General features: G+C 40.1%; 1 protein-coding gene across 2 annotated transcripts; it reads right to left on the reverse strand.

Moving 5' to 3' along the window:
• Nucleotides 1–1,480: 1,480 nt before the first annotated feature.
• FAM98A (family with sequence similarity 98 member A) lies at nucleotides 1,481–18,339 on the reverse strand. 2 transcript variants are annotated; one of them, XM_061624759.1, is made up of 9 exons: nucleotides 18,228–18,339; nucleotides 17,593–17,690; nucleotides 15,114–15,262; nucleotides 12,979–13,113; nucleotides 10,254–10,438; nucleotides 7,842–7,922; nucleotides 6,264–6,380; nucleotides 3,068–3,235; nucleotides 1,481–2,491 (listed from the first exon to the last, which is right to left on the reverse strand). In XM_061624759.1, exons 2-9 carry the CDS (start codon nucleotides 17,643–17,645, stop codon nucleotides 1,685–1,687), a joined length of 1,695 nt encoding a protein of 564 aa, XP_061480743.1. In that variant the 5' UTR covers nucleotides 17,646–17,690; nucleotides 18,228–18,339; the 3' UTR covers nucleotides 1,481–1,684. The 2 variants fall into 2 exon arrangements, with proteins under 2 accessions (XP_061480743.1, XP_061480742.1); XM_061624758.1 differs by lacking the exon at nucleotides 18,228–18,339 and adding an exon at nucleotides 18,059–18,167.
• Between the last annotated feature and the right edge of the window lie 8,664 nt (nucleotides 18,340–27,003).

Consider the following 27,003-nt stretch of genomic DNA (forward strand, 5'->3'; position numbering starts at 1 on the left):
AAAGATATTGATGGTTTCCTCTGTTTTTATTGTTTTTGCCTGCTTGTCATAAACTGGAAAAACCAAAGAGATGCTAGGTTCCTTACAGTTCAGCAGCTTGTAGCTAAATTTGCAACAAAAATTTAAAAGTAATTTCAGTTTGACATTGTTGTCTGAATAAATTGCATTTAAACTGCATTTTTAAAATACCAAACATGATAATTTTATGGGCAAACCAAGTTATACACAATACGTTTTATGTTCATAGAGTAACAAAATGGCTTTTTATTTATAAAGGGTGCTTTAAAAATTAGTATTGCATATTTTGTCAATTTCCCCCAAAATTACATTTTTGGGGGGGGAAATTGGAAAAACACACATTTTTTCCCTATGGCTTCCAAACTTCCAGAAATTTTACATCTCTAGGAATGAGGCACCACAGATAAAGCAAACACAAATCTGCTTGAGAAATGAATTCTCCTGCCACCATCAGCTGTTCTGTTTGCTACAACAAAGGGACAGGCAGGCAATGAGAAGCCCCCCCCCTTCCTATTTGAAGGGTTTCAAGAGCTTGACTACAAATAGAAAGGTGCTTCTTGACTTCTGGCTTAAGCCATTTCATTTCAAACTGAAAGTTAAAGAGAAACCAACAAATAGGAGAACAGAAACTTTTATTGCTCACCTTTTATACAATAGCACATCTTCAGCCATTTTCTTTCACAGCTTGACAATGTTTCTGTACACACACACACACACACGCGCGTGCGCACACGCACACACACACACAAACCAGGCAAGGCGCACTGATGTGACTTTTAGTAAAGAAAAATGTAACATCCCAGGTGAAGGGCATTTTGTCTTAAGTTAAATGCCAAAAATGGAAATCATCCTGCATTTGCTGATCAGTGGTATTAACTTGTGCACAAGACAAAGTTTCAGTTTTCCATTTCTGCTAGCTAATTTCAAGTAAAAATTAGACTGGTCAGGGAATCAACCGTTTTTTGATGGATGAAATGAGTGTGAATTATGCTGAAGCACAAGGCTACGTATACTATCTGTTCACAACTTAGCTTGGTTTGATATATGACCTTTGCATGGCATGACAGTGGTTGGGTCTCTGATGTGGACATGTGATAGTGTTTTTGATTAGAGAGAGAACGCTACTGAACAATTCGTCAGCAGTAGAGCTCATATAATAGAGACCTAGAGAAGTATGCTGCGATTCTGTGCAGTTACAAATGCATAAATCCAACTAACTTCAAAGGGACTTGCGCACAACTAACTACCCACACCTGCAACTTTAATTCAATACAGGTCTGAAGTCAGCTTGTTGTCTGCAAGAAAGTCATAAAGAAGAACAATATTCAAAACAGCTTGAAAAGCAGAAGATTTTAAAAGAAAAAATGAGCCCATGTAAAAACAGACATACTACTCATTTCATAGACAGGTGTGGACAGACAGGTAGTCCATTTTCCTTGCACAAACAGAACCATGGCTGCTGTTTTAAAGTTCTGGGTGTCCTGGAGAAGAAAAGCTGCATTTATATTTTAGGCAGCATCAGACTATCTGCACCTTCACACGTACTCAAAAGCAAAGATAATTTTCCAAAAGCAGCTTGACATGTATGGTCTGGTACTAATTCAAAAAGAAAATCATAACAGACTTCTATTACATGAGCTCTGTCAAAATGGAAGCTTTTGTAGCCTCAGCTTGTGAAGTGTCTTCCTTGTCCAAATCCAGATTGATTGTACTGATAACCCCCATGTTGGAAGTGCTGCTCAAATTGCCCCCCTTGATTAAAGTTCTGTGCACCTCTTCCTCCCCAGCCACCTCCTTGCCCACCACGGCCACCACGGCCACCACGACCTCCTCGCCCTCCTCCACGGCCTCCACCTCGATCACTGGAGTGCCCATCTTGGTATCTGTTGTCTTGCTGGTAGCTGCCACCACTACCACCTTGATATCCACTTCCTGAATATGAAGATTGGTAACCACCATAGCTACCTCCTTGATAGCTGCTGCTGCCGCCGCCACCGCCACCACCACCACCATGATAACCACCAGTTTGAAAGCCTGCGTCTCTGTAGTTACTATCTCTATAGTTGACATCTTGATAGCCACTTCCTCCACCATCAGTCCAGCCTCCTTGAGGTTTGGCCCCTCTGCCTCCCCCTCTGCCTCCATAGTCATAACCACCACGTCCTCGCCCTCCTCGTTCATGATCCCCATGTTCATGACCTCCACGGCCTCCATATGATGAGTCATACCCTCCTCGGCCTCCTCTGTCATAACCTCCTTGGTCATATCCTCCTCGGCCTCCTCTGTCATGACCCCCTTGTTCATAACCTCCACGGCCTCCATATGATGAGTCGTAGCCACCTCTTCCACCTCTGCCTCCACCGCTCTGCTGTTGAGGACCATCTTGCCTTTTTTGCCACGGTGGCATTTCAGGAGGCGGCGGCTCAATTTCATTGGGTCTGCCACCTCTATCAGGCACTCGGCCCATTAACACCTACAAGTAGAAGAAGCCAATGTGTTGAAAGAATTAACGCAAAGTGAGAACTGTGCTACTTAATAATCAATACTATACTTTTAAAAGGTTGGAGAGCTGAAATGCAAATGCACAGAAGTGATTCACTAGGGAAGTCGAGGGGGGGGGAGAGAGAGGATTTTCCAGCAGGTCAAAATGTAATTCTTTATACCAGCATTTAGGCAGATAGGTGGCTAGCAGCTGGAAAGGATAAAAGAGGATCATTTGCCCATTATATTTCATTTTTAAATTTGCTGTTAGATGCATTCTGTTGATATTGATATACGACATCTTATGCTATATCATCATGAGGACATGGAACAGTTTACAGCTCGTGTGCAACATATTAAGTTGAATTGTTTTTACTGCTACCCATTCCTGGGGAAAAAATATCCAATTTTATAACCCTGGAAAAAGGAGCAGGGGGAGGAAAGAAGGAAGCAAAACAGAGTGTGCATTGTATGTGTTGAAAGCAGTGTGCAAAATTCTCTCTATGGAGTTAGTTAACATCCACAGCACATGAGAAACTAAACTGTATCAATGGAACAACAAAGATACCTTATTAATGGCACACACAGTCTTTTCTCTGATAGATCCACTGCTAGTCCTCATAATCTTTGACAAGTCTTGCCGAGCAGCCAAGAGGTGAGCAACAGATATAGCGCATTTGGTAGTTAAGATGGCACGCTTTGGCTGATAGACTTTAGCCAATTTCTCTGTTTGGCTCTGTTACCCAAAAAGAATTAAAGGGTTAATAAGATGGCAGTTACACTCTACTGAAATATACAGCTAAACAAATTAATTCCTTACCATTTTAAACAACTCCTCCTCCAAGGTCAGATTAAGGCCCACATTGCATCTAACTAACAATAAGAAATGCTGTGTAAACTCATGAAAAAGTGCTTAATGGGACAACAGACCACCATACACCTTATGGAAATAGGGTTATCTGGCTCTGAAGCCTTCCCCTAATGTTATTTTGGTTTTTCCCTCTGTTAAACCAAAAATTTTCAAACTCTGCACCTTATTCTGCATTTTTGAAACTTGTTAAGTAGGCATACTATCCTAGCCAATACAGTTTGCTCCAATATTAATGTCTAAAAGTTTTCCTCTCTTTACTTGTTTTTAAACACATACCATTTTAGAAGCTCCAGAGCCAAATAATTCAAAGTAACTCACAGGGTTAATTGCATAGGGTTTCCTCATCATATTAATGCACCTTTTAGAAAGATGGATAGCACAAATACAGCCATTATCAAATTGCATGTATTTCTATCAGCCAGAAGTAGCTTCCCTAATGGATAAATATAATATTGTTTTATATGAGTGAGTATTCAATCGCATGATTTCCAGGCATATTTCAGAAGCCTGAAGTGAAGCAGAGCATTGCCATCATGGCTAGTAGCCACTGATAGTTTTATCCTTCATGAATTCGTCTAATCCTCTTTTAAAGCCATCCAAGTTGGATGCCTCTTGTGGGGCATCACTGCCTCTTGTGGGAGCAAATTCCATAGTTCAACTACGTGCTGTGTGAAGAAGCACTTTCTTTCGTCTGTCCTGAATCTTCCAACATTCAGCTTCATTGGATGTCTACAAGTTCTAACGTTATGAGAGAGGGAGAAAAACTTTTCTCTATCCACTTTCTTCATGCCATGCATCATTTTATACACTTCTATCATGTAGCCTCTTACTCGCCTTTTCTCTAAACTAAAAATCTCCAAACGCTGCAACCTTCCCTCATAGGGAAGTCGCTCCACCCCCTGATCATTTTGGTTACCCTTTTCTGAACCTTTTCTACCTCTAAAATATCCTTTTTGAGGTGAGGCAACCAGAACTGTACACAGTAACCCAAATGCGGCCGCACCATAGATTTATATAAGCATTATGATATCAGAAGTTTTATTGGCTGTTGCACATTGGGTCAACATCTTCATTGAGCTATCCACCAGAGCTGTGGAGTCAGAAGCAATTTTGGGTGGAGTCGGAAGAAATGTACCAACTCTGACTCCAGCTTCAAAATAAAAACTTTCATAGGAATTTAGGAAAGTTTTCTTGTCCAGAAATTTAAATCAAATAAATATATCTTGTGTTCTATCAATGTAGCCTGATGATTCATGTGGTGGTGATGAAATGCCTTGTGCTACCATTTTACTACAGTAAATTTGTTATTACTAGTTAATATACATTTGCCATTTATGAAGGAGTCAGAGTTGAAGGTTTAGTGTACCGACTCCACAGCCCTGCTATCCACTATAACCCCAATATCTCATTCCTGGTAAGTTACTGCCCGTTCAGACCCCGTGAGCATATATGTGAAATTAAGATTTCTGTTCCAATATGCATAATTTTATGCTTGTTTACACTGAATTGCATTTGCCTGTTCTCTCACTACGGAGAGGTTCTTTTGGACCTCTTCGCAATCCTGTTTTGTTTTAACAACCGTGAACAATTTAGTATGAACAGCAAACTTGATCACCTCACTGCTCATCTGTAACTCTAGATCATGTATGAACAAATGAAAAAGCTCAGGTCCTATACCGATCCTTGGGGACTCCAATTTCTACATCCTTCCTTTGGGAGAAATGTCAATTTATTTCTACTCTCTGCTTTCTGTTTCCTAATCAGTTCTTTATCCACAAGAGGACCTCTCCTTTTATTCCATGGCTGCTAAGCTTACTCAGGAGTCTTTGCTGAGGTACCTTGTTGAAAGCTTTTTAAAAGTCCAAGTACATTATGTCCACTGGATCACCCTATATGCTTGCTCACACTCTCAAATAAGAGGCTAGTGAGACAGGACTTACCCTTGCAGAAGCCATACTGGTTCTGCTTGAGCAAGGCTCACTCTGCTATATGCTTGGTTATTTTATCTTTAACAATACTTTCCACCAGTTTCCCTGGGAAAGAAGTTAAACTAACTGGCCTGTAGTTTCCAGGATCTCCCCCCCCCCAACCCTTTTTAAAGATTGAAGTTACACTGGCCACTTTCCAGTCCTCAGGTATGGAGGTGGATCTGAGGGACAAGTTACATATTTTTGTTAAAAGAAAGCTATCTCACATTTGAGTTCTCTTGAGTGGATGTCATCCGGACCCGGCAATTTGTCCATTTTTATTTTGTCTGTTAAGCCTAGAACTTCATCTCTCATTACCACTATTTGTCTCAGTTCCTCAGACTGTCTTCCTGAAAAAGTTAGTTCACGCACAGGGATCTGCCCTATATGCTCCACTGTGAAGACAGATGCAAAGAATTCATTTAGCTTCTCTGCAATCTTCTTATCTTGTTTTAGCACAGATTTAACTCCCTTACTTATGAGGCAGTGTAACACAGTGGTTTGGGTATATTTTGGGAACCAAATAATTAGCATTACTATAGACAGCCTTTTCATTAGAACAAGAGGAAAGTTGCTCAATTGAAAGTTTCTGTTATCCCTGTAATGGCAGAATTTAAAAAGTGGTCTGACACTCTGCCACTGGCACAACTAACTGTAGGTTAAATGTGATGTGCAGATATGCAGTGAACTGAATAGATTCTTCCATTTGCCCCAGCACAAATTTAAGTGATGATTAAATCTTAAGTTCTAAGTTTCAACAAAAAAGTTACCAAAGCAGATATAATTTCTAAACCAAAGCTCTTAGTACATTCATAGACAAGAGTCAACTAAACTATGGGATTCCCTCATCCCCATTGGTTCAAACAGTTTTTGACAGACAGCAAAAGCTCTGAGGACAAAGCATGTACACAGAAAGCAAACTATACCTTTGCCCGATCTGACCAGCCAAACGATTGGACAGTCACATCCAGACGCTTCACTAATAATTTCCGCCGGACTTCATATTCATTGGCTATGGCTTGATTAATAGCTTCTATTTTTTCCTAAAATAAAAATGGATGAAATCTCAAACAAAATCCTAAATTATATTAATTGATCTATCCAACGAACACCTCAGAGCAACATAATAAGCTGGCTCTCAGGTATAACGTTCCTGGTGTATGTTTTATTAAGCCAGGAAAGAGAGTCTCAGGCCCATGCACTCCCCACTCCTGTGCTAATTTGGGGGCTTCAGTCCTAATTTCTTTACAGCACATTTCCCTATGTCAAATGTAATGGAGAGCTGTGGTCTAATGTTAGTTTACTAGCTGGGATTTTAAAGCATGATCTGACTCCTGGCAAGTAAAACAACATCAAATGACAGTTCTCAATTTTGGATGAAATGGAAGACCATCGTTTAAAGAGGTCAGAACTGAAACTTCAAAGCAAGTGAGCATGGAGAGGAGGCTGGGGAAGAGCACATGAATCAACAAATGCTCCTGGCTTGATAAACTATGGTTTATTAAGCCACAAACATTACATGCAGACTAGCTCTTGGTGTCACAGAAAGGCTGTTAATTGCATGTGAAAGAAGTGTGAACTGAATGATTAACAGAATCAGCCTCAAGAGAAGAGGAAGAAGTCCCAAGGCGTTTCCCAGTACAGGATAGCATGATTTTTCCCAAATATTATTTCACAGGTAATTCATGAAAATGCTAGAATCATAGTTGCCTTCGTCTTGATAAAAATCAAGAGCACAACAGTTCCATAAAGACCCAAAAGTTTTCAATCCAAATTGCTAATGGAACTGCTGATATAAGCAAATTTATGAGAAATGTAAAAAACCCACACGCGCACCAATACCGAGAAGAATGGTAGTATCAGTGCTATTAGTGCTGCAACTGCAATAGGACATAAATAAAATAAACACAACTAAACCTATTAAGAGCAAATGCTAGCAAATGAAGCATCAGTTGAAATGCTCAAACAATCAGATGCAGAACAAGAAAAAATACCTCTGTTGCTTTATCACAACTCCTGGGGATGCCAAGGCTAATCAACGGCACAAGATCACTAAAGACTTGGAGGTCTAAAAAGCTTCTCTATACCAGATTGTCTAAGGATCCATATCATCTGTAATCTTCCATCTATTGACGTACACATATTATGCCTTCAGGCACTGCTAAACCTTCCCTGCCCAAGCTGCATTGTTTATGGTATTATTATCTCCTGAAAAATTGGGTTCCCCATCTTGCATTCCTCAGGGGCTTCAGGAAACCATAATCAATTGGGAAAATTATTAGGTTGAATTCTGAACAGCCAACAATATTTTTCCTCAAATGCTTTCCTCAAATGCTTCACTCTTTAAATAAATCTGAGACCTACAATTTGATCAGAATGGCAAGACCTTGGGAAAGATCATCATGCAGTTTTGAACTCCATTTTTGGATACACGTGAAAGAAAATATGTGCATCCCAATGAAAAGAGAAGGACAGAAGAAACATTTTACGGACAAATGACTTACCCAATGAACTGGACCCAGTGGTTTTGACAGTAAAGGTTTTCCTACATGATTTGCAGGAACCTTTGCTAATGTTTCTTTTAACTGTAACAAAAATATGGTGTTAGTATATTATATAATACTGAAAGCTGGCTCTCTCTTCTCCACAAAACACATGGATTTGGAAGGAGAGTTTGACTGCAAAAAACATATAGAAGTTTTACAAAAGAATACATTTCTAACATTTTCAGACTCAGTATAGGAATTGTACCAGTTTAAAATAAGGATCTTCTGAAGTACTTTCAAAACAACATTATGGCACCTGCAAAGTAAAAGATCTCTTATTAAGATGGAAAGGAAGAACAACGTAAGACATTTAAAAAAAAAAAACTCAGTTCAAAAACAACGAATAGTACATCTGAGGGAAAGTCCCGAAAGATGCCAAACAAGAAGTTTCCATGCAGAGTGCTTCTGTTTAGGGTCCCTGATACTATGCTCCATCCCCCTGACCCCTGATCAGTCAACATTCTGTGCTCACTTAGCATGCTCAGTCCTCATTGGCCTGCTGTTCTTCTGGGAGGGATGCTCTTGTGCCTGACCTATTCTGGGTGGGGCACACTGGTTCCCAATCCCAGTTACATTAAAAAAATTCTCTATTGATATCTATGGGTAGCCATCACTTCCATCCCTGGAGACATTTTAAAATCACTTCTTAGTGTGAAATTGGAAGTGACCTATTCAATGAGATGGTTCCTTATACACTTTCCTTTCTAGCCATCCCATTCCATTGTCAGCTTTTTCCCCTTTTAGTCTCTCAACATTCCATACTACTTTCTCATGGGGCTGTTTTCCCCCAAAATTGTTTTTTTTTCTAAAGATTTTGAGTATCTGCACACTGGGGTTACCCTGAGTATGCTGATACTGTCTCTTGCACATGGATGGTGTATTTTTAACTACATAAGCAAAAGCAAAGAAGACTTATTTGATATTAGGGAAGATGACACTTTAGGATATGTATAACGGTACTACTATCCACCTGATGGAAATGTAAGAACTTTTCCCTCTCAAGGATACATATAAATGCTGGTGCTTGCCTTTAAATCTCTAAACAGCTTGTTGCCTGGGTGCCTTCTATAAGAATGACCCTACCTGTACACTAAGATCCTCTTTGGAGGCCCTCCTCCAAGTCCCCCACTATTGCAGGCAAGGCAGGCAGTGATGGGAGAAAAGGGCCTTCTCTGTAGTGGTACTACACTTGTAGAATTCTCTCCCCAAGAAGGTTTGCCTGGTGCAAAGATCTTTACTTTCCTAGGTATTTTCACTCCCAGTTTTACCCATTATGTTTTATGCTGCTTTGTCAGCTGTATTTTGACTTCATTGTTTTAAACAATGTATTTTACTTTGTATTATACTGTTGAATTTCTACACTTCCCTGAAAATATTTTTATTGAAGAGTGTAATGCCCCTGTAGCATTTGTATAATATTTATGGTAAGTGCCATTTTTGTAGGTTAAATATGGTAAGAAGAGTGCATTGGGAGGGGAGAGTACATGTGATGGAATGTTGAGGAATGCTGTGTTGTGATTGGCTGAGCATCTAGATGGTTGAATGTATATATGGGAAAATGGCAGTTGGTCAGGGGTTCAGTTCTTGTTTTGGGTTGAAGAGGGTGAGGGGTGGATGTGTATTTAGACGGGTAGTGAGGCAGGTTTAGCACTAATGTATGTCAAGTAAGAAAAACTATAACATGTTGAAGATCATTTATACACATGACAACTGAATTCAAAGTAATCTTGTTTATTCCCAGTGTTATTTAATAAATCTGTTTGGTTTAACAACACGCCTGATTCTTGGCTAGGTCCATACAGAGGAGAAGGGTGGGCAGAGCAAAAACCAAAGCTGGAACCAGTATCTATGGTGGTAGCGGTGAATGGCTAGTGTATCAGCAGCAGGTATCCAAAGGAAACCCAGGGCTGTAGTCTTTAAAGAAAGAAAGATACAGGAGGGGGGCTGTGGCCAGAAAGTGTACCTAGACACTTAATAGCAATCTGTTAAAGGAGGAGACTAAGGCAAAGTCTCAGGGCAGCATTGCTTTCCAGTGTGTCAGGTAGTGATGCGTAGTGGTGGGATCGTGAGAGATTGGTGCTAGGGCCAGTGCAAGAGAGGTCTAACAAAGAGCAACATACAAATCTTTTAAATAAATGTAAAGCAAAAATCTAATGAATAAGAGAGCTTGGCTCCAAAGAGCTGCTTTCCCACCTATCCACTCTTGCTGAAGCCAATCATGCACCCAGAAAACCCACTCCTGAGGATCTGAGATCTTTTCAGAATGACAGCACACAGCAGTGGCATGGAGTTGTAAATCAGTCCCTTACAACTGTTCACATACAAGAAACTTTGGGTCCAAGCCAGTGTACCTCAAGCCTCAGTTCTTACCTTTTTTTCTATTCCACTGAAGAACTGAAACATAGTTATGTTAGCTGGAGGCTTGGACATGCCTAAAGCAATACATATCCCTTTCAGCTCCTGAAAGACTTCACTACCACCACCTTCCTGGGCTTTTTTAGGAGCAGCATTCACACACAGCATTCTGGCAGCTTCCAATTCTGAGATGAGGTATGCTGAAGGGAAAAAAGTTACAGTTTAACACATTTTTACAAATATTTGCTTGACTTAGCCAAGAATGTACAGGTATCTAGTTCTGGGCTCCGTAGCATGTTTATATTACTGAATGAAAGGCGAGGTTCAAATACGACAAGGATCTAAAGGTAAATGTAATACTAAGTGGCAGGTCCGCAGGATCAAAGAGTAACAATGTTCAAGTCAGCAAACTGAAACATGCCTTTGTAGAATGTGAGAACATGAACTGTTATTAAGATAGTTATATATTGCTTTTCATGCAACCCTCACAGAGTGGTTTACATAAAAAAGATGAAAATAGGCATCAACTAAAACTATGTAAGACAACAAAGACAAGCCACAAGGGGGGGAAAAAGCTGCATCTCTCCACTCCTCAGAGTAAGATGGTGCCAGTGGTGCCAGTGTCATCTCATATGAATCAGTCTGCCTTGGGGAGGCCTTTTCACGTGTCCTACCACGTGAGAACTGGTTTGTTGAGATGCATTTAAAGGCATTCCCTACTGTGACACACAGTTTCTTGAACGCCATGCCCCTGGAAATCTGCCTGCCCTTTCCCTAACATTAAGGTGATGCCAGTTGAGGACTCCTTTGCTTCAGCAGACTTTCAACCTTATTGGAGTTCAACTTCCCATTGCTGGTAATTTTTTTCTGCTGCTACTTGTTATTATTTGTTATATATTTGTTTTAAATCTCTTTTGGGTTTTTTTAGTGATGAACGTTAATTGTTGTGGGATAGAAATGTTTTTATAAACAAACAGATAAATTTCATGGTGTATGAAAGGGTTTCAGAAAGTATTGCCAAGACTCCTGCCAATTAATGCAGTAACCCTGGGAGCTAGATGGTGGGCAGCTCACCAGGCTGTTCTGTCTTCTCTCTCCTCCCCTCACTGCAAGATGGTCCTTAAACATACCTATGATGGCAGCTGAGGGAGGGATAGGAGATCTCAGTTGGAGTACTGTGAGCCAGAAGACATTGGTAATGAGGGAGAGGAGGAAAATCAAGGAGAAGTAAGGCTGGGGAAAGTGAAGAGCCCATCATTCATTTCCAGGTATGTTCCAAAGCAGAGCTAGAATGCATATGAAGGCTTTCTTGAGATGTGTGTCAAGAAACTATAATACCAAATGGACTATTCCAAGCAAAGCTTTCATAAACGCTACCACTTTGTGAACTACCATTAGAAGTTGTACCCAAGAGTGGTTTATGATCAAGGCCAGCGTAACAGTCATAGTGTACCCTTACTGATATTCCTTAATGTTAACTATATTGCTTCTGAAAAAGATTTCTTTTTCTTTCAAATGTCAACAAAGTTTGTTCATAACAAGCAAAAAGAAAGATGTTTGATGGTTTTAGATTTTAACACAGCTTCCAATACTATACAGAAGATCTGAATACGATGCTTCAACAGATCCAACTATGTTCAGTCTCTAACTATCATGAGTTTTCAAGGCAACAGGGAAAGGACAAAAAAGTCCTAATTACCTCCACAGCAACACACAAAGAAACGAAGTAAGATTACAAGAAAAGCCTCCTGGATCAGGCCAATGGTCCATCTAGTCTAGCATCCTGTTCCCACAGTGGCCAACCAGATGCCCATGGGAAGCTCACAAGCAGGACCTGAGTGCAAGAGTGCTCTGCCCTCCTGCAGTTTCTAGCAATTGGTACTCAGAAGCATACTGCCTCTGACAGTCATCAGGGTTAGAAGCCACTGACAGCCTTATCCTCCATGAATTTGTCAAATCCTCTTTTAAAGCCATTCAAGTGGGTGGCCATCACTACCTGCTGTAGGAGTGAATTTAATAGATTAACCATGTGCTGTGTGAAGCAGTACTTTTTTTTTTGTCTGTCCTGAATCTTCCAACATTTAGCTTCATTGGATGTCCACGAGTTTTAGTGTTATGAGAGAGAAAAACTTTTCTCTGTCCACATTCTCCATGCCATGCACCATTTCTATCTTGTCACTTCTTACTTGCCTTTTCTGTAAACTAAAAAGCCCCAAATGCTGCAACTTTTCCTCATAGGGAAGTCGCTCCATCCGCTTGATCATTTTGGATGCCGCTTTTCTGAATTTTTCCAACTTTACAATATCCTTTTTGAGGTGAGGCAACCAGAACTGTACACAGTAATCCAAATGCAGTCGCACTATAGAACTGTATAATTGCATTATGATATTGGTAGTTTTATTTTTAATTCCTTTCTTAATGATCCCTAGCGTGGAGTTTGCCTTTTTGACAGATGCTGCACACTGGGTCAACTTATTCATCAGGCTATCCATGATGACCCCAAGGTCTCATTCTTGGTCAGTCCTAATCCAGTTCACTGCCAGTTCAAACCCCATGAACATATATATGAAATTAAGATGTTGTCTGTCCCATTAAGCATCACTTTACATTTGTTTACATTGAATTGCACTTGCCATTTTATCGCCCATTCACTGTTTGGAGAGGTCCTTTTGGAGCCCTTTGCAATCCCTGTTTGTGTTTTAATGACCCTGAACCCTTTAAAAAGTTATCTTCAACTTACTGAGCAGCAGGAGGCAGTTTTTCTGATTGAGAAGGCGCTTGGTGACGTCTCCCGATGTTAGCATTGTATATGGGCAGTTCATTTCACCCAGTAGCCCACTCATTTCAAGCTGGAACTCATCTGCTTCACTGGCACCTAAAGACACAGATTTTAGTTAAAAGGTTCAACTATTAAAAGCACCAATTCTTTGCCAAGAGATAAGATAGCTAAGGCTCTATGTATACACGGTGAGTCCATGGATGTGCACACAAAACAGAACATGGTATGGAGCACAGCATTCAACTTCCTGAGAAGTTCAACTTTCATATTTTAAAAAGAGCCTTACCCTGCAAAGAAATGCACAGACATGAGTGGGCTGCAGCCACTGAAACCTCTGAAGGGAAACATCTGAAGAGTGGCCAAATTAGATTTCCAGTGGTAGTGGATTTCCAGTGGCACTGTGCATAGCCCCTTTTTCAGCAGGCATTTAAAAGTTAAAAAACAGAAGGCCCCTGCTGAATCTCTGTTGGCAGAGCATTCCAGAGAACTGGGCCGATGACACTGAAGGCTTGATTTTGTGTCAATGTTAAATGAGCCTCACTAACTTGGGGGACGATCAGAGCCACTCCTGCAGATGGTCTCAGTAATCAAACTGGGATATAAGTGTTTAGGTGATCCCTAAGATACACTGGACATGTTCAGGGCTTTGTTAATTAATACCTTGAACCTGTCTCTGTAATGGATGGACAGCCAGCGCAGATGTTTTAAAAGTGGTGTCACATGTTGTCAGCCATGTACTCCCATCAGCAGTCTGGCCGCCACATTTTGCACCAGCTGGAGCTTCCAAACCAGGGCCAAGGGCAACCCCACATGGAACACACTGCAGGAATCCAGCCTCGAGGTTACCAATGCATGGACTACAGAGGTCAGGCTATCTCTATCCAGGAATGGCCACAGCTGATGAACCAGACAAAGCTGGTAAAAGGCACTCCTAGCCACAGAGGATACTTGGGCCTCTAGTGACAGAGATGAATCTAGGTGTACTCCTAGGCTACAGATCTGATCCTTCAGAGGGAACGTGGCCCCATCCAGAACAGGTAACTTGCCTATCTCCTGGACATGGGAACAACCTACCCAAAGAGCCTCCATCTTTTCAGGATTCAAGCACAATTTATTGGCCCTCATCCAGTCCACTACAGCATTCAGACACTGATCTAGAGTGTTCACAGCCTCTCCTGATTCAGATGTTATGGAGAAATAGAGCTGCATGTCATCAGCATACTGCTGACACCTTGCTCCAAAACTCCCAACAGCCGCTCCCACTAACCCAGTGTTACTCTCTGAATGCAACCCTGAAGGTAAGAGCAGAACCACTGTAACACTGCCTCTAATACCCATCCCACTGAGTTTGTCCAGGAGGATATCATGGTCGATGATATCAAATGCTGCTGAGAGGTTGAGCAGAAGTAACAATGTTGCACTCCCCAGTCTCTTTCACAATAAAGGTCATCCATCAGGGCAACCAAGGCTGATTCTGTTCCAAAATCAGGTCTGAATGCAGAGGGTGGATGGATCTGGATAAGCAGTTGCTCTACAATCACCTTCTCCACCAGCTTTGCCAGAAAAGGGGTGTTGGTGACTGGTCTATATTTGTTACACTCCATTAGGTCCAGTGTGGGCTTTTTAAAAAGTGAGCACACCACTGTGACCCATTCAGTCAATCCGTCTAGCTAGCTTTAATTATATAGTTTAAGTTATGCAAACTAAAGAAACATTATACATGCTAGTCTAGTTGCATAATTCATAAAGACTGCAAAATTATTATTTTCTTTACACAGAACTTGAATTGCCAAGATACAAAATTATTTTTTCAGCACAGAGTAAATATAGCCTGAAGATACTCGAATTTACTACCATGCAGACTTTCTTCATAAACAGTGTTTTTAAAAAGATACAGTGGCTCAATATATTACACAGAAAAAAAGTCTAAAAGACTAATCCTGCTATAGCAACAGATAAATAGCTACTCTGATCACCAACACAGATTTTTTCATATTGCATCAGTGTTGGAAGCAGAAACACCAGCATAAATTTTCAGGGTTAGTATGAAAGACACAAATCAATCAATTATGTCAAAGTCATGGTTAGTTACTCACTGTTAGTGGCTTGTACGTTTTCATCCAGTTTGCAAAACAACCTTAACTCTGACACTAGCCAAGCACAGAGTTTGGTATATTCAGGGGAACTGGCCCCAACAGAAACAGCCTGGGTCAGAGCTCCGTCTTCTAACAATGGGCCTTTGTAACTGGCAAACAGTACAAAAATAAGAATATGAAGATCTACTGTATAGTTTATGGAATACACACTTACTGTATATTTGGTGATTACACCACTAACATGTCAAACAAACTTCTTTACTTAGAAGTAAACACGATTTCAAGGGAACTTCCTTCCAAATAAGCCTGTTTAGAATTGAAGCTTATATTTATTTATTTATTTACTGATTTATTTTATTTAACAAAATGTCTGAGTGCAATAAAACCTTAAAGTGGTTTACAAAAAAAATTAAAATTATCAATAAAAAAGTTAAAAATAGGTAATTAAAAACATTCAAAAGATAATCCAAATTACGCTAGAAAAAGATTAAAACACACGGCAATATTCTACATGTCAGGATAGGCTTGCCTTAACTGATGCTGAAAAGAGCACAGCGAAAGTGCTCGCCTAATGTCAATAGGTAGGGAGTTCCAAAGTGCAGGTGCTGCCACACTAAAAGATTGATTTCTTACAAGTGTATTATGAGTATTATGTGGCACCTGTAATAGTGCCAGTTCTGCAGATTGAAGTGGATCCTCATCAAAAACTTTATTTGCTGCTCACAAACTTCTCTTGTTCATCATTGTCTCTTCCATTCCTTCTTCTCTCTGTTTGATGCCCTTGCTTCTTTCCCCTTTTGTTCATTCCTTTACTGCCTCTTCCCCCACCCTGTACCAAAGTTTAGATTATAAACTCCTTGGGACAAGAACCTTTCTTTTTCTTTTTTGTTTATGGTGCCCTGTAAAGGTTCCATTTAGACTGACAATGCAATATACATATAAATAGCAACAATAAATGTATAGCAGTGAAGTAAGAGTACAATATATATTCATTCTAAGTTTTGCTGTATTGGCATGTAAATAATAGAACCAAGGTTAGGATGGAAAAAAAGAAAAAAGATGCACTGGGACAATGGCCCAGGCAACCAAAGCTGTTATTAGTTTAGCATAACTTTAGCACTTAGCACAAATAAGCCCCTTTTCAACTTTAAAATATGCTCATCTCTTCTAAAGTGGGAATCACTGTGCTTGCAATACTCCCCCATGCATACATTGTCACTATTCTTCAGATCCCAATCCAAATCATTACTGAACTATGCAAATTATTTCTTTCTTGAGAAAACTTATGACAAAGCTTCTTACTTTTCATAGCATATTATTTACTACTAGTAGTTACAGAGATTGCAACAATATGTTGCTCTGCTGCAGGCGTTCTTAAGTTATCTGCTGTAGATATTTTTAAATACTTACTAATTTATGAATGACTCTTCTTTTCCTGCATGGTCAAGTAAAGTCAAAATAAAAGCTATTGGAATTTTATCAGCTTACAAAAAAAACCCTAGAGAAATGTTGTTTCAATATCACTGAGAACCTTTTGTACAGCATTTTTTAAACGGTGGGTGGGATAGCATGACTAGGCCCCCCACAACACATAGATGTAGCATCACACTTGCATCTCTGAAAAGGCTAAAGCATGGTTAACACCATTATTCTACGCAGGTTTACTTGGTAGTATCATTATGTTCACTTAGGCTGCAATCCTATAAATGTCTACTCAGAAGTAAGTTCCATTAGGTTCAATGGGACATATCCCCAGGAAAGTGTGTACTGGATTGCATCCTTAGTCTTACTTTTTCATAAGCATAAGGCTGCAGCAGTAGAAACACTTTGCATTAAAAGGATCTGACAGATAAATGGCAATTGTTTAATATTGCAAAATATATTTATAATGAATGAGAGCAACAATTACTGAAAAGAAGTAGCACTGAAGAAAAAAAAGCAACAATTGTTTTAAGTTGTAGTACTTTCTTTGTGGAGGTTTATAAATTGATACTAGACAATCACTGACAGATAGATGCTTATGTTGACTGAACCCTGCCATAGCACAGGGCAATAACACTACATACTCCATAATCCTGTGATGTCTTACTGTAGGGTGGTGGTGGTGGAGAGTGGTTCATTTTTATTTTTAAATCCGTCTCCAGCATGGAGTTCCCAGTGGTCTTCCATCTGGATCATGTCCACACCTGCTTAGCTTCTCAAATTCATAAGATGATCTGAGACCACTAACTAGGCCAAAGAGAGTTGATCTTTATATGGGTTGAATGTTTTCTTGTTAAAAACCAGCTAAAAATATTCTCTTTTTCTAATACTAAGTGAGCACTTTAAAAAACACTCTTCAAGAATTTAGTGATGATTATAATACTAAAGTAAAGGATCACCCCAAGAATAATGGAGCACAGGGTGGGGATACAGATAAAAAATTAAAAGCTTTAAAAACCAACTAAAGTTATTTGTACTTATTTGCTCTTATACATACCCTAGATCTTCCAGCGATTCTAGGATGTCATTCTCCATGAGCACAAACTCCATTCTGGGGCTTCAGAACGAACACAAAAGGGGGGGAAAACCTGGAACCTGCAATTAACAAATTCAAACTTAGTAACACCGGAGAGAATGAGGCGATAATAATGACTGACCAGGGTGGCGTGAATGCTATGCTATGCTATACTATGCTATGCTATACTCCCCCCCCTTCTTCTTGTATTTGGGGAGGGAAAACTCGGGTCTGTCCCATGCAATCTCTTGTCCTCCTCCCATTAGGAACGCCCCCCCTTTCCAGTCTTTAGTGAGCCAGAAGCAGGCAGACATTTAGGTGCTTCAGTTTCTCACAACCTCGTTCCTGTCTACGTTAGGAAGAAGCTCTAGCTTTTTCTCCTCCCGCATAAGGGGTGCCAACCCGCTCAGTAGCGCCCCAAATCTCCCACTCCCACCACCCCACCTACCCTTTGCACAGCTGCTACGCCGCCGACTGCTGGGTTGGCATGTCAGAAGTTGGGGGAAGGGCGAAGAGAGAGGAAAGGCCCCCTTTGCCTGACCTTTCACCCCTGGAGGGGGATCGCAACCACTTACGCCTGATTGAAAATGCTCTCCTCTGAGTAATTTTAAACCCACCGTTTTCTTCTCTCTCTTTAACAGGTCATCTCGGTCTAAAGAAATCGCTTTTTTCTTAATGCAAGTAGTTTATACTTTAAGGTGAATAAATATTTTCTTCAGGCACCATGGTAGACAATCCTAAAAGGACCTTCCCCCCTCCCTTTTTCTATCTCTATATAAAAGAAATAGAAGCTCTGAGTCTGAAAGGAGAAGAAACTGACGGGGAGCGAGAAGGGACAAAGTACTTCAAGACACAGGCTTTTCTTTTTGTCAGATTACAAGAACCAGCATGCCATAGAACACAGCTTTCACTATCTAGCTGTATGGTGTTTGTTGAACCTGCGGTAAAGGAGCAAATACTGGCTCTCTCGTCTTAACTCGAGTCTTCTAATTACTGGGTACTACTGAAATATAATGGAAGTACCATAGAGTGACCAACAACTAATTATGATTTCAAATGACCACTTTTTGCACTGTAGCCATTACACAGTGTGGAACAGTGAGGGGCAAAAGTATAGCAGAGAGTCTTCGCGGGAGCCTGTTTTACACAAAAAGCAGATGAGAAGGTGGAACTGTGCCTGGATTGTATCACTTGAAATAGCAGGTGCGATCATCAGAACGGGAGGGAGAATAAGACTCCCCACAGACCTCCTTAGGTCAGAGGTACTCACAGTGCAATCCCATATATGTCTACTCAGAAGTAAGTCACGCTGATTTCTGTAAGTCTTCCTCTCTCTCAGGTAAGCAAGTATAGGATTGCAGCTTAATCCTTTCATTCATCCCCCTGTAGGATGGAGAGAGGCTGCAAAGCCCTTTCCACAAGCCTTCCATCATATTTTATTTTTCTTTTGCTAGTCACCTTTTCTTATGGAAAAAAAAGCAGGATTGAAAGGTTAACAGTTCCAGCCCAGGTATCTTAGCCAAAAGGTCAGGGATGATGGAAATTGTAGTCCAACAATTCATCTTTGCTCCATGTTAGATTCTATGTATGGATACCCATCACACAGGGGAAATTAATTATTCAGTCATACGGTACACTAACCTACCTGCCAGGATTGTTGTGAGGATAAAAGGAGGTGAAGAATCATGTATGTATGAGCTCCAATGAGTATCAATTCATGTATGAGCTCCTTGGTGCAAAGTCAGGATAACCATAATATATATCCAGCTTTCACTCTAGGCCAGGAGCTGTTTTTTGTGTTTATGTCTTGCGCTATATTCCTACTCCCTGTCCCCACCATTTCTGACTATTTTCTCTCCTGTCATCATCACCCCCTTTTCTCCTACTATGGTTTGTAAAGGAGAGAACTGTTACATGATCATTGTTTTACATGAGTTTGCTAAATAACACAAATGGGGGAGGAGGCTGCATGCTTTATTTTATGTTTATGGTGAGAAAACAACTCTCTCCAAGACAAACCTAACAAGAGGGTTTGCCAATATAGCAAACCTGCTACATGGGTATGATTAGAAAAGAAAGACACTGCTGGACTTATACCACAGAAAAACCTACAGTTAACAGTTCTTTAAATGATACATTTTTATACTAAACTGGTTTTACCCTGATAAAATGATTGCTAGGATATCTATGCACAACCAAGCTGAATGATCCATACATGACGTGGCTCAGGTTTATTCTAAGCTTTTTTTCCTATGCACAAGCAGCCAGCCCACTGCCTGCCTCTGAACTAGTCAAGTAATTTGTCCCATACTATACTATTAGCAGGTCTTTTTTGTGACAGTACTCACCAGTACTGAGTACTGGCACCTCTTTTTTTGCTGCACATGTCAGCCATTTTGTGTTGGCAGCCACATTACTTTTATCAAGATATGAGTACCAGCAACTTTTTTTTACCAAAAAAACCACTGACTAGTATAAGGTTATGAAGATTTGAAAGGAACCAGTATTTCTCTTCATTTACTATTTCTTTTTTAGAAACTATCTAGCTCTTTATTAAATCCCATATGCTCAACTGCACAAAAATTTAATACTGCACTTTTTTTACACTGCACAAAATGTGTCTAACTGCACATTAGAATAAACCTTGGGCTCTGACCCAGAACACCCCAGGTCCCAAGTCTATATGGCTGCACTTGGTCATCCAAACATGCAGAATGATCCTACTTGTAGAGGTACCTCCTAGCTCTTATTTCTGAGATGGAACACAGACAGATTTAGATTATTAGAGAGAAAATTTTCCAAGGTCTGCTGTTAAGCTGCCGGCAGAATCCAGTACTTAAGAACATAAGAACAGCCTGCTGGATCAGGCCAGTGGCCCATCTAGTCCAGCATCCTGTTCTCACAGTGGCCAACCAGGTGCCTGGGGAAGCCCGCAAGCAGTACTTCTTTACTTTGACTCTGCTTTGCTGGTGGAAAGTGACTTTCTTGACCTTCCCAAAAGTTTCTCCCAAGGGACCCTCCTGAATGGGGAGGGCTGACACGTGCTGAAGGGAAAAGAATTACTCAAAATTGGGTAAGGACATTCCACTCATCAGTGCTTCTGTCTGATTTTCAGCTATCCCCTGCTTCCCCTTGTACCATAGCTCGCCCATTCAGGAGGGTCTCCCAACCCTATGGAGAGACTTTTCAGGGGACTTGGGAGGCTGCTAGAAGGGACTGGGAAAGTCATAAGAACATAAAGGTCCTTGTTGGCTCATACGAAAGGCCCATGTAGTCCAGCACTGTGGGCAAATCTACATCTGTAAGAATATCTCCACCTACATTTAGCTGTATCCATGCCCTGAAGTAATTATGTTAGGGTCTAGTCCAGTATTCTGTTCTCAGGAGCCCATAAGGAGGACATGGGAAGTTCTCAGGAGCCTGCAAGGAAAACATGGGCACAGCATTCTCCCATTCATGCTCCCCAACTATTGATTTTCAGAGGCATATCACCTCTGATACTGGAGGTTATATATGGCATCATGATTAGTAGGTACTGATAGCCTTATCCTTTATGAATTTGTCTAATCCCCTTTTAAAACCATCCAAGTTGACAGCTACATCTTGTGGTGATGAATTCCGACTGAATGCTGTGTGAAGTACTTCCTATTATGTGTCCTGAGTCTCTCACCATTCAGCTTCATTGGATGATCCTGGGTTCTAGTATTATAAGTATTATAATACTTGTCCACCTTTTCCACAGTACCATGCAAGTCACCTTCTGCCAACCTCATTCTGCTGGTGCTTCTCTGGATCCAAGACTTTATTTTTTTGCAACAGTTGCTAGATATGCTTCATAAAATAGTCACTCAAAGCACTGTATCAAACAGCTGCAAGTTTAAATTGAGACACTTGATGCTTTGCACACTCACAATTACTTTGAATTTGGCAAATCCTCCACTTGTACATAAAGCAAAAAGTTACTTGTTTAGCTCAGGACTGCAGAACCTGTGGCCCTCCAGTGTTGCTGAACTACAACTCCTGTCATCCCTTACCATTGATCATGCTGGCTAGGGCTGATGGGAATTGGGAGTCCAACAACATTTGGAGGACCACAGGTATCCTACCCCTGATGCAGTTGCTAAATTATCCTGCCACACAACTTACAAATGCCTTTGCTATAGTTTCTGAAGAGTTGCTGACATTCCAAATGGCCATTAGTGATTACAAAATCTTCAGACCCTCTTACAACTGACCCAGTATAAATTTCATAAAATGAAGCTCAAACACAAACACATACACAGCTCTAAGTTAACAGAAAACCCAGGCACTAGAATTATTGTATAATAACCATTTTAATGCAATTGTTTAAAACAGTGATAAACACATGTCTGGGATGATACCACAGATTTTATAGTAACAGTAACACATCCAACTATAGAAAATTAATATTCAATTTTATCATCTACATGTTTATTTCATAGTACGAGGCTCACTGAAACACTCCACTCCAGTCTCCAGTACACCTTCATGCAAGGAAAAACTGAGCAGAAAAACTCTACACAGTTAAAAACGCTATACAGGTCAAGCAAATTAATACCAACCTTAATATTGTTAGATTCCTTCAATCCAAATAGTCTCAGAATTGCTTAAATTAAAATGAACTAGAAATGAGATGGTAGTCCTCAAGAGTGAAAAGTGCATACTTAACCTCAGATATATCTGCTGCACACTTTGTAAATTTATCAAGCCATTATTTTTCTCTTTTTGCCCAGTCATCACTTTTATTTCTTAGCTACAGTATATTAAGGCCTGGAATGCATACAAGGTTGCCCTGTTGTCATGCAAACAGCAGCTTGGAAGTGCTTAAGATAACAAGTATTTTTGTCATTCTATCATTTGCCAGGTATTGTAGCAACCATTCTTTATTGTTTCTATTCTATTGACCTATGTTCACATGCTGACTTTTCAGCTGAATGATAAAGGGCTTCTTTTCAGTGGTAAAGCTACAACTTTGTGTTAGGGTTAGTAGTGTGATTTGCTTATTTCTATGGTGGTGTTTTTTGCTGGCATGGAGGAAAAGATAACTTTCAGGCGTGGAGATTGCCAGCTTTTTCCAGGGTCTATTATTTTTAAAAGTTGGGTGGGGGTGGAGGATATAGAGATGTAAAGTCTCTAAACTTGAAAGAAAGTATAATCCCCCTCCCCCATGTAACTTTTTAAAAAATGCAAATAGTTTCCAAAATGGCAAACACCAGGAGGAAGAAAGATGCTGCAAAAGGCACTAATCCAGGGGTAGCCAATGTAGTGCCCTCCAGATCTGGTGGACTACAACTCCTAAGTATTGGCTATGCTGGCTGGGGCTGATGGGAGTTGTAGTCCTAAGCATCTGGAGGGCACTATGTTGCTCCCCCCCCCTTTGCACTGACCAACAGGGTCCTTGTAATTGCATTACAAATGGCAGATGGAATGGCAATGGGGGACAGGTAAGTCACACTAATCCAGCAACTTTTGGGCAAGATCCCAGAAAGGATCCAGTAAGTTGCAAAATGTCGTCATGATTTAACAAAAATCACTTTACCACTCTAACTTGATGAACAACCCCTTGTCTATAAAGACCTAGGCTGATATCCAACATTAGTCACACTCAGACCCATTGAGATCAATGAACTTTAATAACTTATTTGCACCTTAACTACTTTTTAATCAAAAGTTCCTTGAAACGTACCCATAACAATATAAATTTGTCCCCAAGCATTTAAAATGTAATTTTCAAAGTCGATGCAAATATTTGCCATTACTAAAATGACAGGTGACTGTTTAAATCAGAAGTATTGACAAACAAATGCACATGACAAATGTTACGTAATCACATTCTATGAGAATATTTTTATTCAAATGAGAACAACACTCAGTGTTTAGGAGGTTACATATGTACTGCCTCAGTGCAGCTGCTCCATTGTATCCCCGACTAACAGGAAGACTCCCAGATCTGTAGAAAAGAAAAAAGTAGACAGCATAGATACAGGCCCATGTTAATAATATGAAAGATTTATTCTGAATCCCCCCAGAGCTTGACTGAAGTTACCGAAACATAAACATACTTAACTTTCACTCAGTTGCAGGAAAAAAAACCTCAATGATCTTTGTTTACTAGAGTTACTGGTGACCCCAGCTAGATTTTCTGGTCTTACAAATGAACCCCAAAGGAAATTAAATTATTGCTGAAAAGAGAGTGTCACAACCGTACACCACTATTTATACCTGTTTTTAGGACCATGATGATACAAAATCCTACCCCAGGTACACTTTTCATTGCAGAATTTACACAGTATATCTGCAACATCATCCTTCTAGGACATTGCAGTCTGTACAGCAGTAAACAATGGTGTCAAATTTCAGCCATTTAATATTTACACAAAAAGTAAAGGTAGCTATGCTGGCCCACAAGAAAAAATCCAAAATCCTTATCGGGGTAGTATGTTTCATTAGGCCAACCAAAATGTTACAAAATAGCATGCAAGCTTTTGAGTTTTCCAGAATTCATTTTCAGACTAGTTGGTCAACAAAGCAGTGGGGAGGAGGCATACAGTTGGCTGATATTAAAGCCACGGAACCTTCATCTGTTCTCAAAATGGAACATCGGAGGAGGGAGCAAACATTCAAACAAAACTCCAGGTACAAGAGGTTCTGTGCTTCACATGTTCAGTCTATTCAACTCGTGGAGAGAAACCAGAAAGGCAATTGGTGTGCATGGGGGGGGCAGAGCTAGTATGCCTCTTATGGCTGCCCCATACTCACCTCGTGTTAACATGGAAAAAACACCTGAAGAGGTGCATGTCATAGTACATGATGGAAAGATTAAGATACTATGGAGCATAGCTTCATGCTTTCTGCAACTGGACCAAAGCCTCACTCTTCTCCAGAGCCTCCTTATGATTATGCTGGGAGACCAAGCTATAGGTAGAGCTACCCATGGGTTCTAAACAAGGGGGGAATTCCCCCCGGGGGGGAATTTTAGGGTTCCAGGGGGGGAATTGGGACCACTATTCAGCAAAGTGTGATGTCCTGTAGATTATGTACAATCTGTAAAATGGTAGTTTGTTTTTAATTTAATCTGTGACATTCAATAAAGTTTATTGAATGTTACAGATTAAAATCGATTCTTGAACATGCAGCATTATTTTCATTTGCAAAATTAACTTATTATTTAAAGACCAGAAAGTGCTCCAAGAAATTCTGTTATAATATAAACTAAGAATTTTTTCTCTCAAGAGAAACATCACCGTCACTTGCGAAACGTCAACACGCTGTGAGAGACTATTCTGAACAATGGTGAAAGGGGGGAATGGAGCAAAAAAGGTTGAGAACCACTGAGCTACACCATCAGCAGGAGGCTTTGCTTGAAGATGGCATATCTTCATTATGGAAATGAAAGCTCCTCCAACCGTTTATATAGATAATATTGTGCCATCTTTTCACATCATTTGCATTTGAAAGAAGAAACCTTAGTGGTCCTTTAGAATGCTGTTATAGTTGGATGCAATTAAATTTAAGGTGTGATAAACAAAAACAGCTTGAGTAAAAAAAAGTAGCAGGATTAAATAAATAGCAGGGGCACCTTTGGACATCTGTATTTAACATGGATAGAGTACAGTTACCTCATCATTTTTTTCATTTTCTCCAGAATACAGGTACAAAATTGTTCTATGATTATATAATTAATTAATTAACTAACTAGTTGCCTACCTATGCAACTTACAGTTAGATTTAAAAACATACAAAATTGTTTAACCATCAAAATTGGACAAACCAATACATAAAACACCTGCCACCTTCACAGAAAAAACATCACCAAATCAGAGCAACACCAGCATAAAGCCTTGACATAATGATATATTTGATACCATTATGTCAGAGAGAATTTTTTCAAGCAAACCCTAACTTGATACAGTTCTGATCATTATTGGAACCTGCAGGAAGGGTAAGTCTGTAAACCCCCTGTCATACCACATAGGATGGTAACTCAGAAATTTTACTTCTGTGGATTTCTCATAATCAACTAAAAAGAGCATGCATTTCAACTACTGTTTTGTTTCACAGAAGTTCTATTACACTACAGATACACACACTGCAAGTAACAATAGAAATAAATTGTCCTACCTTGATTTAATAAGGTGGGGAAATAATCAGATGATTAAACACTCCTGGATCAGGCCAAAGGCCCATCTAGGGCCAGTGTTATGTTCTCACAGTGGCCAACCAGATGCCTATGGGAAGCCTGCAACCACAATCCAAGTGCAACAGCACTCTCCCCACTTGTGATTCCTAGCAATTCAGAGGCATGAAGCATATGACCCTGGAAGTAGAACATAGTCATGTGGATTGATAGCTTTATCCTCCATGAATTTGTCTAATCATCTTTCTAAAGACATCTGAGTAGGGGGCCATCACTATCACTTGTGGGAGTGAATTCCAAAGTTTAACTGCACTGTGTGGAAAAGAACTTTTTTGTGTATCCTGAATCTTCCAAAATACAACTTCACTGGATGGCTTTGGGTTCTAGTATCGCGGAAGAAGTTTTTCTCCACATCATGCATAATTTTATATGGTCTATCATGTCTCCCAGCCCTACTCATACTTTTTCTAAAATAAAAAGCTCCAAATGTTGTAACCTTTCCTCACAGGAGTGTTACTCCAGTCCCTGGATCATTTGGCTGCCCTTTTATGAACCTTTTCATAATGGTTGAGAAAAGGCTTTTCACAATAGCTCACAGTATGTTTTGAAGTGAGGCAACCTGAACTATTCCAAGTGTGGCTTTACTATTGATTTGTATAACATTATGATACTGGTGGTTTTATTTACAATCCTTTCCTAATGATCCCAAACTTGGAAAACCCAATCCCAAACTTTTTTCAAGGCTCACAGCACACTGAGTTGACATCTCTATCTACTATGCTAATAACAGGCTGACATCTCAATCTATCTATCCCATGCCACTATTAGGCTAACATTTTCAACAATATATCCACTATGACCCCAAGGTCTCCTTCCTGGTCAGTTCCTACAAATTCAGGTTCCATTAGCATATATATAAAATTAGGAACTGCTGCCTCTGTGTATCACTTTACACCTGCTTAGTGGAATTGCATTTGTCATTTTACTACCCATTCATCCAGAATGAAGAGAACCTTTTGGAGCTTCTTGCAGTTCCTTTTAACCACCTGAACAATTTGGTATCAGTAGCAAATTTGGCTACCTTATTTCTCTCCCCAAACTCTGGATAATTAATGAAAATGTTATAAAGTACAGGTCCAATACTGATCCTTGGAGGACTCTACTTTCTGCATTCCTCCATTGGGAGAACTGTTCATTTATTCCTGCTGCTTCTTGTTTCTTCGCCAGTTACTGAT

Source organism: Rhineura floridana, chromosome 4 (assembly GCF_030035675.1).
Source record: "Rhineura floridana isolate rRhiFlo1 chromosome 4, rRhiFlo1.hap2, whole genome shotgun sequence".
Lineage (NCBI taxonomy): Eukaryota > Metazoa > Chordata > Lepidosauria > Squamata > Rhineuridae > Rhineura > Rhineura floridana.